Source organism: Squalius cephalus (assembly GCF_949319135.1).
Source record: "Squalius cephalus genome assembly, chromosome: 25".
In the NCBI taxonomy this organism is placed as follows: domain Eukaryota; kingdom Metazoa; phylum Chordata; class Actinopteri; order Cypriniformes; family Leuciscidae; genus Squalius; species Squalius cephalus.
This window is the reverse complement of record NC_137146.1, coordinates 30987663-31003689: the sequence shown is the minus strand read 5'-3', so window position 1 is coordinate 31003689 and position 16027 is coordinate 30987663. Positions and strand designations below refer to the sequence as shown.

Sequence of the window (16027 nt, the reverse complement as noted above, 5' to 3'; positions counted from 1 at the left end):
CTTCTGCCTCCATGTTTAATTTTAGTGACTGTGTGTTTGTCTCTTGCTCTCGCTCTCATTTGTCATGTTCTTGTGCTTCGGAAAGCTCTTGGTTATTTTCATGTTCAGTTTTCAAGATTTGACACATTCAGTGGCTCACTGCATCTTGAGAGTAAAAGCACACAATTCTGTGCCTTAAAATATATAATATTGAGAAAACAGGCAAAAGCTTATCATTTCCTTATCTCACAGGAGTTTTGTAATAATCTCATTCTGTAAATCATTTTCTTTAGTTGGTATCAGTTTTCAGACATTCTTCAATAACTGTAGATTTAAAAAAAAATCATCATGCTTTCCCCATTATGGTTGAATCGTGGAAGCTACACCAGTAACTTTTGCCAAGAGATTTATCATTAATGCATGTGTCAGCATTAGGGCTTGCATAGACTAGTCGAGTAGTCGATAGATCGACTACTTCAACCACTAGTCGACGCTGTCGGAAACAATCGACTACTCGAGAGTCCATTAACCATAAATGAATTAAAAATGGCGAACGTCACCAACAGACACCACAGGTCAGATGTGTGGAAGTATTTCATCAAGGATGACAAAAATATTGTAATTGGCCAACTCTGCAAGAGGCCGTTCACATATTGCGTCTAAAAACGTGTGGAAAGCGCGGCCGTGCCGCTGTCTCCTACAAGCGCTTGCGCTCCCATGGCGTCTGTCGTTGCTATGCAACCATGAACTGCGCTCTCCATGATGACGACGAAGAAGTATCAGCAAAGGATTAATTGATTTCTAACCCTTGCATTAGCTTTACTACTAGATATATGTCACAGGTGACGAATGAAGAGGTGGAACTTTTGTTCGAATGGGCGGAACCTTTGTGCACGGTCATGATTTCCGGGGGGGAGCGCTTTCGGCGTGGGACCCGGGAGCGCTCCGGTTCCTGTAACTCCGGGCAAAAGCATTAACTGACGATTGATTCCAGGTGTGAGAAGGACGCAAATCAGCGGTGATTGGAGATCACAGTGAGAGGAAGAGATACAAAAGGGCTTCATGTTCTGAACAGTGGTGTTGGTTTTCGGGGGGGTGTCGCCTTCGAGGTCAGTGTTGGCTGGAAGTTGTTCTTTTTGGATCGTCTTCTGTGTGTGTTTTCCAGTGTGTGCTTCAGCCGTTTGTGTCCCTGCCAACGTGGATTCGTCAGTCGGGTGCTACAGCTAGTGTGTTTGTTCTGGATGGGAAGAGGAATTGGATACTTGGAGAATGGAGATCGAACTATCAGCAGGAATTCATCATTAAGGAGAGATAAGTGTTATACATTGCTTGGATTATGATGTGATGGATGTTTTGGAAGGTACAAGGAAACTTTACGACTTATAACTTATCTTTTGGAGAGGATTGGACACTTTATGCTTTGTGGATGTTAAGGAGATTGTATTGAAGAACTGAGGATTGGAAGCCCCTGCCAACACCCTAAGCTGTGAGTTATGAAGATTTGCAGTGCTATATATTGATATAATCACGTGTGCTATTCTGTGTGGATTGTAGTGAAACACGAGTGGGAGTGCATAGCGAAGGCACGAAGAGATCCAGCCCATTTCTGGAAATATCTTTTTTTTGTCTCGGAATCCAATGAATGAGATCAACCGGTGGTGAACTCCTTTCCATTACTTCGACTAGATGAATCAGTGGATGATTTTCTTTTCACCGCTTGTGGTATTATGTCTCCAGCAGTGATCGCTTCAGCTTTGTTGAAGCAACGATATCCATTTCTGACTGCCTGAGCCCCGTGAAGAGAACCAGTTCAGCTTCGCTGAAGAAGTCACCATTCTCTGTCCGCCTGAGCCCCATGAAGAGAACCAGTTCAGCTTCGCTGAAGAAGTCACCATTCTCTGTCCGCCTGAGCCCCATGAAGAGAACCAGTTCAGCTTCGCTGAAGAAGCCACTATTCTCTGTCCGCCTGAGCCCCATGAAGAGAACCAGTTCAGCTTCACTGAAGAAGCCACTATTCTCTGTCCGCCTGAGCCCCATGAAGAGAACCAGTTCAGCTTCACTGAAGAAGCCACTATTCTCTGTCCGCCTGAGCCTGGTGAAGAGAACCAGTTCAGCTTCGCTGAAGAAGCCACTATTCTCTGTCCGCCTGAGACCCGTGAAGAGAACCAGTTCAGCTTCACTGAAGAAGCCACTATTCTCTGTCCGCCTGAGCCCCATGAAGAGAACCAGTTCAGCTTCACTGAAGAAGCCACTATTCTCTGTCCGCCTGAGCCCCATGAAGAGAACCAGTTCAGCTTCACTGAAGAAGCCACTATTCTCTGTCCGCCTGAGCCTGGTGAAGAGAACCAGTTCAGCTTCGCTGAAGAAGCCACTATTCTCTGTCCGCCTGAGACCCGTGAAGAGAACCAGTTCAGCTTCACTGAAGAAGCCACTATTCTCTGTCCGCCTGAGACCCGTGAAGAGAACCAGTTCAGCTTCACTGAAGAAGCCACTATTCTCTGTCCGCCTGAGCCCCGTGAAGAGAACCAGTTCAGCTTCGCTGAAGAAGTCACCATTCTCTGTCCGCCTGAGCCCCATGAAGAGAACCAGTTCAGCTTCGCTGAAGAAGTCACCATTCTCTGTCCGCCTGAGCCCCATGAAGAGAACCAGTTCAGCTTCGCTGAAGAAGCCACTATTCTCTGTCCGCCTGAGCCCCATGAAGAGAACCAGTTCAGCTTCACTGAAGAAGCCACTATTCTCTGTCCGCCTGAGCCCCATGAAGAGAACCAGTTCAGCTTCACTGAAGAAGCCACTATTCTCTGTCCGCCTGAGCCTGGTGAAGAGAACCAGTTCAGCTTCGCTGAAGAAGCCACTATTCTCTGTCCGCCTGAGACCCGTGAAGAGAACCAGTTCAGCTTCACTGAAGAAGCCACTATTCTCTGTCCGCCTGAGCCCCATGAAGAGAACCAGTTCAGCTTCACTGAAGAAGCCACTATTCTCTGTCCGCCTGAGCCCCATGAAGAGAACCAGTTCAGCTTCACTGAAGAAGCCACTATTCTCTGTCCGCCTGAGCCTGGTGAAGAGAACCAGTTCAGCTTCGCTGAAGAAGCCACTATTCTCTGTCCGCCTGAGACCCGTGAAGAGAACCAGTTCAGCTTCACTGAAGAAGCCACTATTCTCTGTCCGCCTGAGACCCGTGAAGAGAACCAGTTCAGCTTCACTGAAGAAGCCACTATTCTCTGTCCGCCTGAGCCCCGTGAAGAGAACCAGTTCAGCTTCGCTGAAGAAGTCACCATTCTCTGTCCGCCTGAGCCCCATGAAGAGAACCAGTTCAGCTTCGCTGAAGAAGTCACCATTCTCTGTCCGCCTGAGCCCCATGAAGAGAACCAGTTCAGCTTCGCTGAAGAAGCCACTATTCTCTGTCCGCCTGAGCCCCATGAAGAGAACCAGTTCAGCTTCACTGAAGAAGCCACTATTCTCTGTCCGCCTGAGCCCCATGAAGAGAACCAGTTCAGCTTCACTGAAGAAGCCACTATTCTCTGTCCGCCTGAGCCTGGTGAAGAGAACCAGTTCAGCTTCGCTGAAGAAGCCACTATTCTCTGTCCGCCTGAGACCCGTGAAGAGAACCAGTTCAGCTTCACTGAAGAAGCCACTATTCTCTGTCCGCCTGAGCCCCATGAAGAGAACCAGTTCAGCTTCGCTGAAGAAGTCACTATTCTCTGTCCGCCTGAGCCCCGTGTAGAGAACCAGTTCAGCTTCACTGAAGAAGCCACTATTCTCTGTCCGCCTGAGCCCCATGAAGAGAACCAGTTCAGCTTCACTGAAGAAGCCACTATTCTCTGTCCGCCTGAGCCCCGTGTAGAGAACCAGTTCAGCTTCACTGAAGAAGCCACTATTCTCTGTCCACCTGAGCCTGGTGAAGAGAACCAGTTCAGCTTCGCTGAAGAAGTCACCATTCTCTGTCCGCCTGAGCCCCGTGAAGAGAACCAGTTCAGCTTCACTGAAGAAGCCACTATTCTCTGTCCGCCTGAGCCTGGTGAAGAGAACCAGTTCAGCTTCGCTGAAGAAGCCACCATTCTCTGTCCGCCTGAGCCCCGTGTAGAGAACCAGTTCAGCTTCGCTGAAGAAGTCACCATTCTCTGTCCGCCTGAGCCCCATGAAGAGAACCAGTTCAGCTTCGCTGAAGAAGCCACCATTCTCTGTCCGCCTGAGCCCCATGAAGAGAACCAGTTCAGCTTCGCTGAAGAAGCCACCATTCTCTGTCCGCCTGAGCCCTGTGTAGAGAACCAGTTCAGCTTCACTGAAGAAGCCACTATTCTCTGTCCACCTGAGCCTGGTGAAGAGAACCAGTTCAGCTTCACTGAAGAAGCCACTATTCTCTGTCCGCCTGAGCCCCGTGAAGAGAACCAGTTCAGCTTCACTGAAGAAGCCACTATTCTCTGTCCGCCTGAGCCCCATGAAGAGAACCAGTTCAGCTTCACTGAAAAAGCCACTATTCTCTGTCCGCCTGAGCCCCGTGAAGAGAACCAGTTCAGCTTCGCTGAAGAAGCCACCATTCTCTGTCCGCCTGAGCCCCGTGTAGAGAACCAGTTCAGCTTCACTGAAGAAGCCACTATTCTCTGTCCACCTGAGCCTGGTGAAGAGAACTAGTTCAGCTTCACTGAAGAAGCCACTATTCTCTGTCCGCCTGAGCCCCATGAAGAGAACCAGTTCAGCTTCGCTGAAGAAGTCACCATTCTCTGTCCGCCTGAGCCCCATGAAGAGAACCAGTTCAGCTTCGCTGAAGAAGCCACCATTCTCTGTCCGCCTGAGCCCCATGAAGAGAACCAGTTCAGCTTCACTGAAGAAGCCACTATTCTCTGTCCGCCTGAGCCCCATGAAGAGAACCAGTTCAGCTTCACTGAAGAAGCCACTATTCTCTGTCCGCCTGAGCCCCATGAAGAGAACCAGTTCAGCTTCACTGAAGAAGCCACTATTCTCTGTCCGCCTGAGCCTGCTGAAGAGAACCAGTTCAGCTTCACTGAAGAAGCCACTATTCTCTGTCCGCCTGAGCCCCATGAAGAGAACCAGTTCAGCTTCGCTGAAGAAGCCACCATTCTCTGTCCGCCTGAGCCCCGTGTAGAGAACCAGTTCAGCTTCGCTGAAGAAGTCACCATTCTCTGTCCGCCTGAGCCCCATGAAGAGAACCAGTTCAGCTTCGCTGAAGAAGTCACCATTCTCTGTCCGCCTGAGCCCCATGAAGAGAACCAGTTCAGCTTCGCTGAAGAAGCCACCATTCTCTGTCCGCCTGAGCCCCGTGTAGAGAACCAGTTCAGCTTCGCTGAAGAAGTCACCATTCTCTGTCTGCCTGAGCCCCATGAAGAGAACCAGTTCAGCTTCGCTGAAGAAGTCACCATTCTCTGTCCGCCTGAGCCCCATGAAGAGAACCAGTTCAGCTTCACTGAAGAAGCCACTATTCTCTGTCCGCCTGAGCCCCATGAAGAGAACCAGTTCAGCTTCACTGAAGAAGCCACTATTCTCTGTCCGCCTGAGCCTGGTGAAGAGAACCAGTTCAGCTTCGCTGAAGAAGCCACCATTCTCTGTCCGCCTGAGACCCGTGAAGAGAACCAGTTCAGCTTCGCTGAAGAAGTCACTATTCTCTGTCCGCCTGAGCCCCGTGAAGAGAACCAGTTCAGCTTCGCTGAAGAAGCCACCATTCTCTGTCCGCCTGAGCCCCGTGTAGAGAACCAGTTCAGCTTCACTGAAGAAGCCACTATTCTCTGTCCACCTGAGCCTGGTGAAGAGAACCAGTTCAGCTTCGCTGAAGAAGTCACCATTCTCTGTCCGCCTGAGCCCCGTGAAGAGAACCAGTTCAGCTTCACTGAAGAAGCCACTATTCTCTGTCCGCCTGAGCCTGGTGAAGAGAACCAGTTCAGCTTCGCTGAAGAAGCCACCATTCTCTGTCCGCCTGAGCCCCGTGTAGAGAACCAGTTCAGCTTCACTGAAGAAGCCACTATTCTCTGTCCACCTGAGCCTGGTGAAGAGAACCAGTTCAGCTTCACTGAAGAAGCCACTATTCTCTGTCCGCCTGAGCCCCATGAAGAGAACCAGTTCAGCTTCACTGAAGAAGCCACCATTCTCTGTCCGCCTGAGCCCCATGTAGAGAACCAGTTCAGCTTCACTGAAGAAGCCACTATTCTCTGTCCACCTGAGCCTGGTGAAGAGAACCAGTTCAGCTTCACTGAAGAAGCCACTATTCTCTGTCCGCCTGAGCCCCATGTAGAGAACCAGTTCAGCTTCACTGAAGAAGCCACTATTCTCTGTCCACCTGAGCCTGGTGAAGAGAACCAGTTCAGCTTCACTGAAGAAGCCACTATTCTCTGTCCGCCTGAGCCCCATGAAGAGAACCAGTTCAGCTTCGCTGAAGAAGTCACCATTCTCTGTCCGCCTGAGCCCCATGAAGAGAACCAGTTCAGCTTCGCTGAAGAAGCCACCATTCTCTGTCCGCCTGAGCCCCATGAAGAGAACCAGTTCAGCTTCGCTGAAGAAGCCACCATTCTCTGTCCGCCTGAGCCCCGTGTAGAGAACCAGTTCAGCTTCACTGAAGAAGCCACTATTCTCTGTCCACCTGAGCCTGGTGAAGAGAACCAGTTCAGCTTCACTGAAGAAGCCACTATTCTCTGTCCGCCTGAGCCCCGTGAAGAGAACCAGTTCAGCTTCACTGAAGAAGCCACTATTCTCTGTCCGCCTGAGCCCCATGAAGAGAACCAGTTCAGCTTCACTGAAAAAGCCACTATTCTCTGTCCGCCTGAGCCCCGTGAAGAGAACCAGTTCAGCTTCGCTGAAGAAGCCACCATTCTCTGTCCGCCTGAGCCCCGTGTAGAGAACCAGTTCAGCTTCACTGAAGAAGCCACTATTCTCTGTCCACCTGAGCCCCATGAAGAGAACCAGTTCAGCTTCGCTGAAGAAGCCACCATTCTCTGTCCGCCTGAGCCTGCTGAAGAGAACCAGTTCAGCTTCACTGAAGAAGCCACTATTCTCTGTCCGCCTGAGCCTGCTGAAGAGAACCAGTTCAGCTTCACTGAAGAAGCCACTATTCTCTGTCCGCCTGAGCCCCATGAAGAGAACCAGTTCAGCTTCGCTGAAGAAGCCACCATTCTCTGTCCGCCTGAGCCTGCTGAAGAGAACCAGTTCAGCTTCACTGAAGAAGCCACTATTCTCTGTCCGCCTGAGCCTGCTGAAGAGAACCAGTTCAGCTTCACTGAAGAAGCCACTATTCTCTGTCCGCCTGAGCCCCATGAAGAGAACCAGTTCAGCTTCGCTGAAGAAGCCACCATTCTCTGTCCGCCTGAGCCCCGTGTAGAGAACCAGTTCAGCTTCACTGAAGAAGCCACTATTCTCTGTCCACCTGAGCCTGGTGAAGAGAACCAGTTCAGCTTCGCTGAAGAAGCCACCATTCTCTGTCCGCCTGAGCCCCATGAAGAGAACCAGTTCAGCTTCGCTGAAGAAGCCACCATTCTCTGTCCGCCTGAGCCCCATGAAGAGAACCAGTTCAGCTTCGCTGAAGAAGCCACCATTCTCTGTCCGCCTGAGCCCCGTGTAGAGAACCAGTTCAGCTTCACTGAAGAAGCCACTATTCTCTGTCCACCTGAGCCTGGTGAAGAGAACCAGTTCAGCTTCGCTGAAGAAGCCACCATTCTCTGTCCGCCTGAGCCTGCTGAAGAGAACCAGTTCAGCTTCACTGAAGAAGCCACTATTCTCTGTCCGCCTGAGCCTGCTGAAGAGAACCAGTTCAGCTTCACTGAAGAAGCCACTATTCTCTGTCCGCCTGAGCCTGCTGAAGAGAACCAGTTCAGCTTCACTGAAGAAGCCACTATTCTCTGTCCGCCTGAGCCCCATGAAGAGAACCAGTTCAGCTTCGCTGAAGAAGTCACCATTCTCTTTCCGCCTGAGCCCCATGAAGAGAACCAGTTCAGCTTCGCTGAAGAAGCCACCATTCTCTGTCCGCCTGAGCCCCATGAAGAGAACCAGTTCAGCTTCGCTGAAGAAGCCACCATTCTCTGTCCGCCTGAGCCCCGTGTATAGAACCAGTTCAGCTTCACTGAAGAAGCCACTATTCTCTGTCCACCTGAGCCTGGTGAAGAGAACCAGTTCAGCTTCACTGAAGAAGCCACTATTCTCTGTCCGCCTGAGCCCCGTGAAGAGAACCAGTTCAGCTTCACTGAAGAAGCCACTATTCTCTGTCCGCCTGAGCCCCATGAAGAGAACCAGTTCAGCTTCACTGAAAAAGCCACTATTCTCTGTCCGCCTGAGCCCCGTGAAGAGAACCAGTTCAGCTTCGCTGAAGAAGCCACCATTCTCTGTCCGCCTGAGCCCCGTGTAGAGAACCAGTTCAGCTTCACTGAAGAAGCCACCATTCTCTGTCCGCCTGAGCCCCGTGTAGAGAACTAGTTCAGCTTCACTGAAGAAGCCACTATTCTCTGTCCGCCTGAGCCCCATGAAGAGAACCAGTTCAGCTTCGCTGAAGAAGCCACCATTCTCTGTCCGCCTGAGCCTGCTGAAGAGAACCAGTTCAGCTTCACTGAAGAAGCCACTATTCTCTGTCCACCTGAGCCTGGTGAAGAGAACCAGTTCAGCTTCACTGAAGAAGCCACTATTCTCTGTCCGCCTGAGCCCCATGAAGAGAACCAGTTCAGCTTCGCTGAAGAAGCCACCATTCTCTGTCCGCCTGAGCCCCATGAAGAGAACCAGTTCAGCTTCGCTGAAGAAGCCACCATTCTCTGTCCGCCTGAGCCCCGTGTAGAGAACCAGTTCAGCTTCACTGAAGAAGCCACTATTCTCTGTCCACCTGAGCCTGGTGAAGAGAACTAGTTCAGCTTCACTGAAGAAGCCACTATTCTCTGTCCGCCTGAGCCCCATGAAGAGAACCAGTTCAGCTTCGCTGAAGAAGCCACCATTCTCTGTCCGCCTGAGCCTGCTGAAGAGAACCAGTTCAGCTTCACTGAAGAAGCCACTATTCTCTGTCCGCCTGAGCCTGCTGAAGAGAACCAGTTCAGCTTCACTGAAGAAGCCACTATTCTCTGTCCGCCTGAGCCCCATGAAGAGAACCAGTTCAGCTTTGCTGAAGAAGTCACCATTCTCTGTCCGCCTGAGCCCCATGAAGAGAACCAGTTCAGCTTCGCTGAAGAAGCCACCATTCTCTGTCCGCCTGAGCCTGCTGAAGAGAACCAGTTCAGCTTCACTGAAGAAGCCACCATTCTCTGTCCGCCTGAGCCCGTGTAGAGAACCAGTTCAGCTTCACTGAAGAAGCCACTATTCTCTGTCCGCCTGAGCCCGTGAAGAGAACCAGTTCAGCTTCACTGAAGAAGCCACCATTCTCTGTCCGCCTGAGCCCGTGTAGAGAACCAGTTCAGCTTCACTGAAGAAGCCACCATTCTCTGTCCGCCTGAGCCCGTGTAGAGAACCAGTTCAGCTTCGCTGAAGAAGTCACCATTCTCTGTCCACCTGAGCCCCGTGAAGAGGAGCAAGCCAGTGCAGTGTGGGCTAGCTGCAAGAAGTCGAAACCTTCCTTCTTTTTAATTATTACTTTTTTTTATTATTAAATAAAACCTTTTTAAATCTCATTTAGTCTGGTTGTCCTCTGTCTGCCTGTGTGCCCGTGGTGTCAGCTCCTCACAGTGGTGTCCCAAATTCAAGAGGGGTGCGGCTGGGTCATTTCCTGGTAGTTGCCCACCGCGACCTGTGACATATATTTCTGGAGATGAGAAGGAAAAACCCGCCCTGTACAGCTACCATCAGCTGTTCGGCCGAGCTTTCGATGATGTTACGGAAAGGCCGAAGCTGATTGGTTTTTGTCACATGACCTGCGGTGCGCTTGAGGCATTCTGAAAAGTTGAGATGTTTTCATCTCGCCACGGCAAAACTAGGGAAAACTGGAAAAACTAGCGCACCACGCTGCTTCCATTATGAGCGCGCTCGCCGCGTGCCTACATTTGAAATAACGAACTTGAGCGCGAAAAAGACGCGATATGTGAACGGCCCCTAGAAGCAGACGTCAAATGAAAGGCAAGAACGGCTATTTATTTGGACTTAGACTGTTACATGAAAATGTAAAAATGAAATGTCATTATGTTTTGAGAGTTTACTTATGTAATTGTTGCATTAGGCTATGAATTAATAAATGTTTATTGATAAGATCTAGCTATTTCATGTCTTTTCATTTACAGTAGCATGAACCACGAGTAGTCGAGTAACTCGAGTATTGTTTTGATAAGAAATCGACTAGCAGAAATCCGTAGTCGTGCAACCCCTAGTCAGCATAGGAGAGAAACAGGCATATAAGAATATAAGGCTACATGATAGGTGGTCTTCATTCTAGATTTCTCTGTTCCCCATTTCTCTATCTTCTCACCCCATCATACTAGCTGTAAACATTTTCTCTGGGTTTCTCCTTCCTTACCCCATCATCTCTGTTTCCTCTCACGCCCTCATGCCTTTAGGTTTCACTGCCTTTATGTTTCTCTGCGGCGGTACAGTAAGATTGAGCTTATATACATTACAGAGAGACTTCCTTTTATGGTACAAACTATGTTGCTTAGGTTTAAAAATGGTACATATGTCATCATGCTCACACATGGCACACTATCCTTGTTGTTTACATCTGCATTAGTCGAAACATGTTACATTGTACATACCCCTCTACAAAATATAGCTCATCCACCTGTCTCATGTGATCCTCACATGGTTCCATGCTATCTATAGCATTCAACACATGCACATACAACTCTGACTTGACAAAATACATTATGAAATTATTATGAAAATGAATAAAGAAAAATAATACAGATACATAACATTAAACAGTAAGTTTTTAGTCTTCAATAACACACTGCAGAGAAATACAGATTAAATAGAGATTATTAGCATGTCCTGCCTCGTGTTACTTCAAGAAACAGCCCAATTCACCTTTCCTTGTTCTAACATGACGTTTTCATCAGTTTAGTAACAAAGGCTTAGACTTTTTTTTTTTAACTAGCAATGGCAGATACTGAATCTGTGAAGTAGTTTCTACACACACAAGAGTTTTTTTATTTTTTTTGGACAGCCCTTGTTTGTCAAATAAATGCCATCTCTGAGAGCAGAAGAAACTTACTTTAAAAACATTTTAAATTATCATACCGATCCCAACTTTTTGATTGGTAGTTCTTGGCTATTTTTAAATGTATTTTTATACGTGTCCTTCTAAGAAAGTAATCATAAGCTTTTGAAGATGAGCAAAGATTAGTTAAATGAACGTACCGAGAGGAGACATTTCGGGCACTCCTGAGGTGTACGGCCCGTCCAGGAACTTGGGCTCGTTGTCATTGATGTCCTGGACCTTCACAATGAACTGAGACTCGTCCTCTAGCGGAAGGCTAGTTTCGCGGTCGACCGCTTGAGCACGTAGCGTGTAATAACCCTGTTCCTCTCGGTCCAGGCGTTTGGTAGCATGGATGTCTCCTGTATTCTCATCGATAGTGAAGACTGAAGATGCTCCCTCCCCTGTCAACACGTACCGGACATTTCCATCACCCTTATCCACATCTGAATGCAGCTGTGAAAAAACACACACAACACAGACTTGTAGACAACCAGAACACACAATACAGCAGTTTAATGCTCTGACATTTAGATGTGAATAAATGGATAACAGCTTTTAAACAAAACAGTAAAATAAATTACAGTGAAGTTATAATAAACCTAAATGACTATTTCAGCACAACTTTTAAACTTTTAGAATCTCACTTTTGAAGTTTTCTTTGCATGTACACACCTGGAACTGCAGTCAAGCAATTTTGTTAATTTTTTTCCATGTGCAAAAATAAAGTGCTCAGTGCATGTAAAAGTAACAAACATTTCAGTCATGGAGGAACTTCCTCAGTGTTTTACAGCATTTATTTAAATCTTTGCAATCATGTCGTTTGTTTTGAAAAAGTGTGCAAGATCCTCTCCCTTCATTTTGTAATAAGAGCCACACTTTCTGCTGCCAGTTGGCGGTGCTATGACTGAGAAGAACAATATCCACATCCATGTGATCATCCATGATCAATCATACACCACCTACAAGACATGTGACACTTCCGCTTTCCCTTTTTTGTGTTTCCTTTAATGTTTTGCCTTGTCATGGTAAAACCATTTGAGATATTAAAAATTAATTTGCAGTTTTTATCATCAGGGCTCTCAAGTTTTGAAGACAGGCAAGAGTGGCATCCCTTTCATTGGTTGTTGCATTAAATCTTACTCAGATACAATAGTGCTATTTTCTGATTAGCTATTGAGTAGCCCCTTTCTTTTTTTTTATTGGCTGATAAGTGGCAGGCTCGACTAAGAACTCCAGGGGAGACGCGCTTGATTCCTGCCGGTTCCATAGTGAGAGCGGCGGGGCCAGAGAAATTTTGGGCGCTGCGGCATATTAAATATATTATAAATAGTTTTTCCACGTGAAAAATACAATGTGTGGCGGGAGTGCGTGACAAAAGACTGAAATAAATGACTGTCACGCTCAATGCGTGACACTTGAGAGTCCTGTATCATGTTTGGGAGACTTTGACTGTCTGGATCTGATTTGTAATTAGATGAGTGAACCCCTCTGGGTGCCTGTCAGAGCACAGTTTAATATAAGACGTATTGATAAAAGAACAAGCCGCAAAGGTACAGGTATTTCACAGGTAGGTATCAATTACAGGCAGTAGAGGCAATAGTCTGGAAAACAAAAAATACCATAAAGGATAGTGAATAACAAGAATGGCTGGGCATATATACAATAATAAACATCCATTGGTACATAAAGGCAGCCAAAGCACACTAAATCCTCATCAGTAACATTTCACCATGGAATATACAATCCAATAAAGGAAAATAAGGTATCACATTGTACATTATAGACCATAAGCAGTCATCTAACATGATAAACATCACTCTATATATGGATAACTCAGCACATCAGATTGTAATTGCTTGTTTGATATAAACAGCTCAAAATATCAAATTCACATCCCAAAGGACTCATCAAAAAAACAAAAACAGTGATATACATCGCAATAAAGAAGAAATAATCACATATGGAACAGCGTCATTAAGCCAGACTAAGAGAAACAACAGCTGAGGGCATGTCTGAACATGCGTGTGTGACGCAGTTATAAATAACTAAATACCAATCTCTATAAACACAAACATAAGGCAAACATGCTTACTTGTAGGTCAATGACTAACACCTCAAGGCAACTTCTGCAGCAAATATCACAGATAACAAGAATAAATGTCCTTTCAGAAATCGGCGCAACATAACAGTTCAGCAGGCAACAGCAGCTTCACTCGAGAGAGTGCTCAGTCCGAAACCGATACACTATGTCAGAATAAAATTCCTCTCTTAAAGGAGCCTTTACAAAAGCCACCCTCAAAGATGAGAAGCATCTTTGTATTCAGGAAAGGCTAATCTATTAATGAGGGTTAGGAACTCCAGGATCATCTGAAGGCAATGTTGGTTGGACAACCAAGCGGGCAACTGGTCTGGTGTAGATTTTACCCTTGATCTGCACATCTGCTGATCTGTTATGGCCATCGGGGCTCAGGTGTGTCTGAATGACTTCACCTACAGGCCATAAACCTCGGGGCAACTGAGGGTCAACAATCATGACGTAGGTATGCTCTTGGAGGTCAGGAGGCGAAGCTTGCCATTTCTGCCTGGTCTGCAGAGTGGGAAGGTAATCACAGATGAATCTGGACCAGAATCGATCTGCCAGGATCTGGGAATGTCTCCATCTTCTGAGACTCAACATTTCAGATTCAATGACTTGTGGCAACGATCCATCAGGTCAATATCGGCTACATCGGAGGATACATAGCCCACAGGTTTTGAGTAAAAGATAGCCTCGACTTCCAACAAAATTGTCATCAGGACCTCCTAAGGAACCGACTGGGAGCCCAAAATGGTATACAAAGCTGACTTGGCAAATCTCACCTCCCTCTCCCAAACCCCACCAAAGTGAGGGGCTGCTGGGGGATTAAAGCAGAAGTGGATCTTCTGGTGAGCAAGATGACGCTGCAGGTCAGGAGCTAAGGCAGCAAATGCTTCCCGCAACTCACGCTCGCCTCCACGAAAGGGACTGGGTTGGGGTGCCTCACCTAGCGATGAACCTCCTAAGGGCCATAAGAGAGGAATCAGTACTCAAGCTAGGGAGTAAGTCTAGGTGTACTGCTCTTGTGGTGAGACACTTAAAGAGAATACCCCAACGCTTCTCGATACGTCTTCCAATTTTGATCAGGAAAGGACCAAAGCAATCCATGCCACATGAATGGAAGGCAAGATTGTAAAGCTGGAGACGGGCAGAGGGTAGATCAGACATCTGAGGCACCGAAGGTTGGGCTCTCCACCAACAACATTCCGAACAGGTATGCTGAAAACGTCGAACAGCTTCACGGCCTCGCAGGATCCAATAACACCTCTTTATTTCAGCAAACAGCCGTTCTGATCCAGGATGATGCAGTTGGTTGTCGTACTGATGGATGATCAGGTGAGTAACTGGATGCTTAGGGTCTAGGACTACAGGATGGAGAACAGAATCCGCAAAGTCGGCCACTCTCCTCAAACGACCACCCACTCTAATCAAGCCACTAAAAGGATCCAGCTCCGGAGCCAAGGTGACTAGATGGCTACTAGGTTTAACTGTCTTCCCAGATTCTAACAGGTGGTAATCTTCAGAGAAGGATTCCTGTTGGACATGTTTAAGGACATGGGCTTCAGCTTGACGATAATCTGTGGCTTCTGGACCGGTGTCAGGAACTGGGTCACTTTGAAGGTTTCGGGCAGTGGCGTCCAGCAGGTCTAACCAGGTAGGATAATTCCATCTATCAGGGTGGCTACAAGTGGTAGGTGAGGCAACAACTCCATGAAAGTTAGACTTCTGCAACTCCGCTGGATCTTCACTAGACTCAGGATTAGGAAGGACCGGCCATTCTCGAGGGTCAAGGAGAAGGAAAGGGGGTCCTCGGGACCATCGGTTTAGGGTAGCAAGGTAGGAAAGAGGACGTCGGACTTCTGCGTCAGCCAGAACTCCACACTAGTAGCTTGAGCGTCTGGAGGTAGGTGACTTAATACAGCAGGATCGTTAAAGGCCCACTGACGGATCTCAAATCCTGCTTCGGAAAGGATAGTACGCAGGCAATCAATCAGACTATGGGCTGCATCAGCAGTAGGTAGGCAATTATCAACATAAAAACATCTCTCGGCAGAGAAACGAATCTCCTCATCTGTCAAGGGGTGCTGACAGGTGTGGCGCTGGAGTGCATAGATAGCACAACAAGGACAGGAGGTGGTACCAAAGGGTAGGACTAACCACTCGAAGGTCTGAGGAGCCTCATCCATCTGCAGGTCTCGCCATAGAAAACGGAGTAGAGGACGATCTTCAGGGAACATCGCCTTAATATCTCCGTTTATGGCTACAGGATGCTCTCGGAAACGAAGGAGGACACCTAACAACGAGGCTCCAAGGGTAGGTCCGGGCAATAAGTGCTGGTTAAGACTCTGACCTCTGTACTGATGTGAACAATTAAAGACAAGCTGGGACTTTCCATTGTGGCTAACAAGATGGTGAGGAATGTACCAACACTCAGGGGAATCAGGAACAGGATCAGGAACTACACGGATCCGGTCTCTTGGAGTCTACGTATCTCTGTTCGGTAGGTCTCGGCTTTCTCAGGATCCTTCAGCAGACGCCGTTCCCCGCTGAGGAGGGTAGGCAAGACTGAATCTCTCGGAGCATTCAATAACGGCATGTCTCTACGGCGAAGAAGGGGAGTGGCGAGGCGACGAACACCTTCTATCTCTAGGGTAATGGTCTTGAGGTCAAGCAGCTGAAGGGCTTCCTGGTCTTGCTTGGAACGAGTAACTTTGTTACTCTCACGGTAAGGAATTGTATCCAACTGTCACAATCTCTGAACATGGTGAAGGAGCTCATCTTGGACAGAAACCAAAGAGGTAAACCAGCACTGGGAAGGGGTGGAAGGACAACCCATAGAAGGAACAGGACCCTGAAGTGTCCATCCCAAGCTG

General features: G+C 48.0%; 1 protein-coding gene across 1 annotated transcript in view; it reads right to left on the bottom strand.

The window, feature by feature from the left end:
* Positions 1-16027, bottom strand: part of LOC307153687 (cadherin-7) — a 106604-nt gene that overhangs the window by 81775 nt on the left and 8802 nt on the right. The window contains exon 2 of the mRNA XM_079863305.1: positions 11236-11530. Within this exon, the coding sequence (XP_079719431.1) occupies positions 11236-11530 (295 nt within the window). The remainder of the gene's footprint in view (positions 1-11235; positions 11531-16027) is intronic.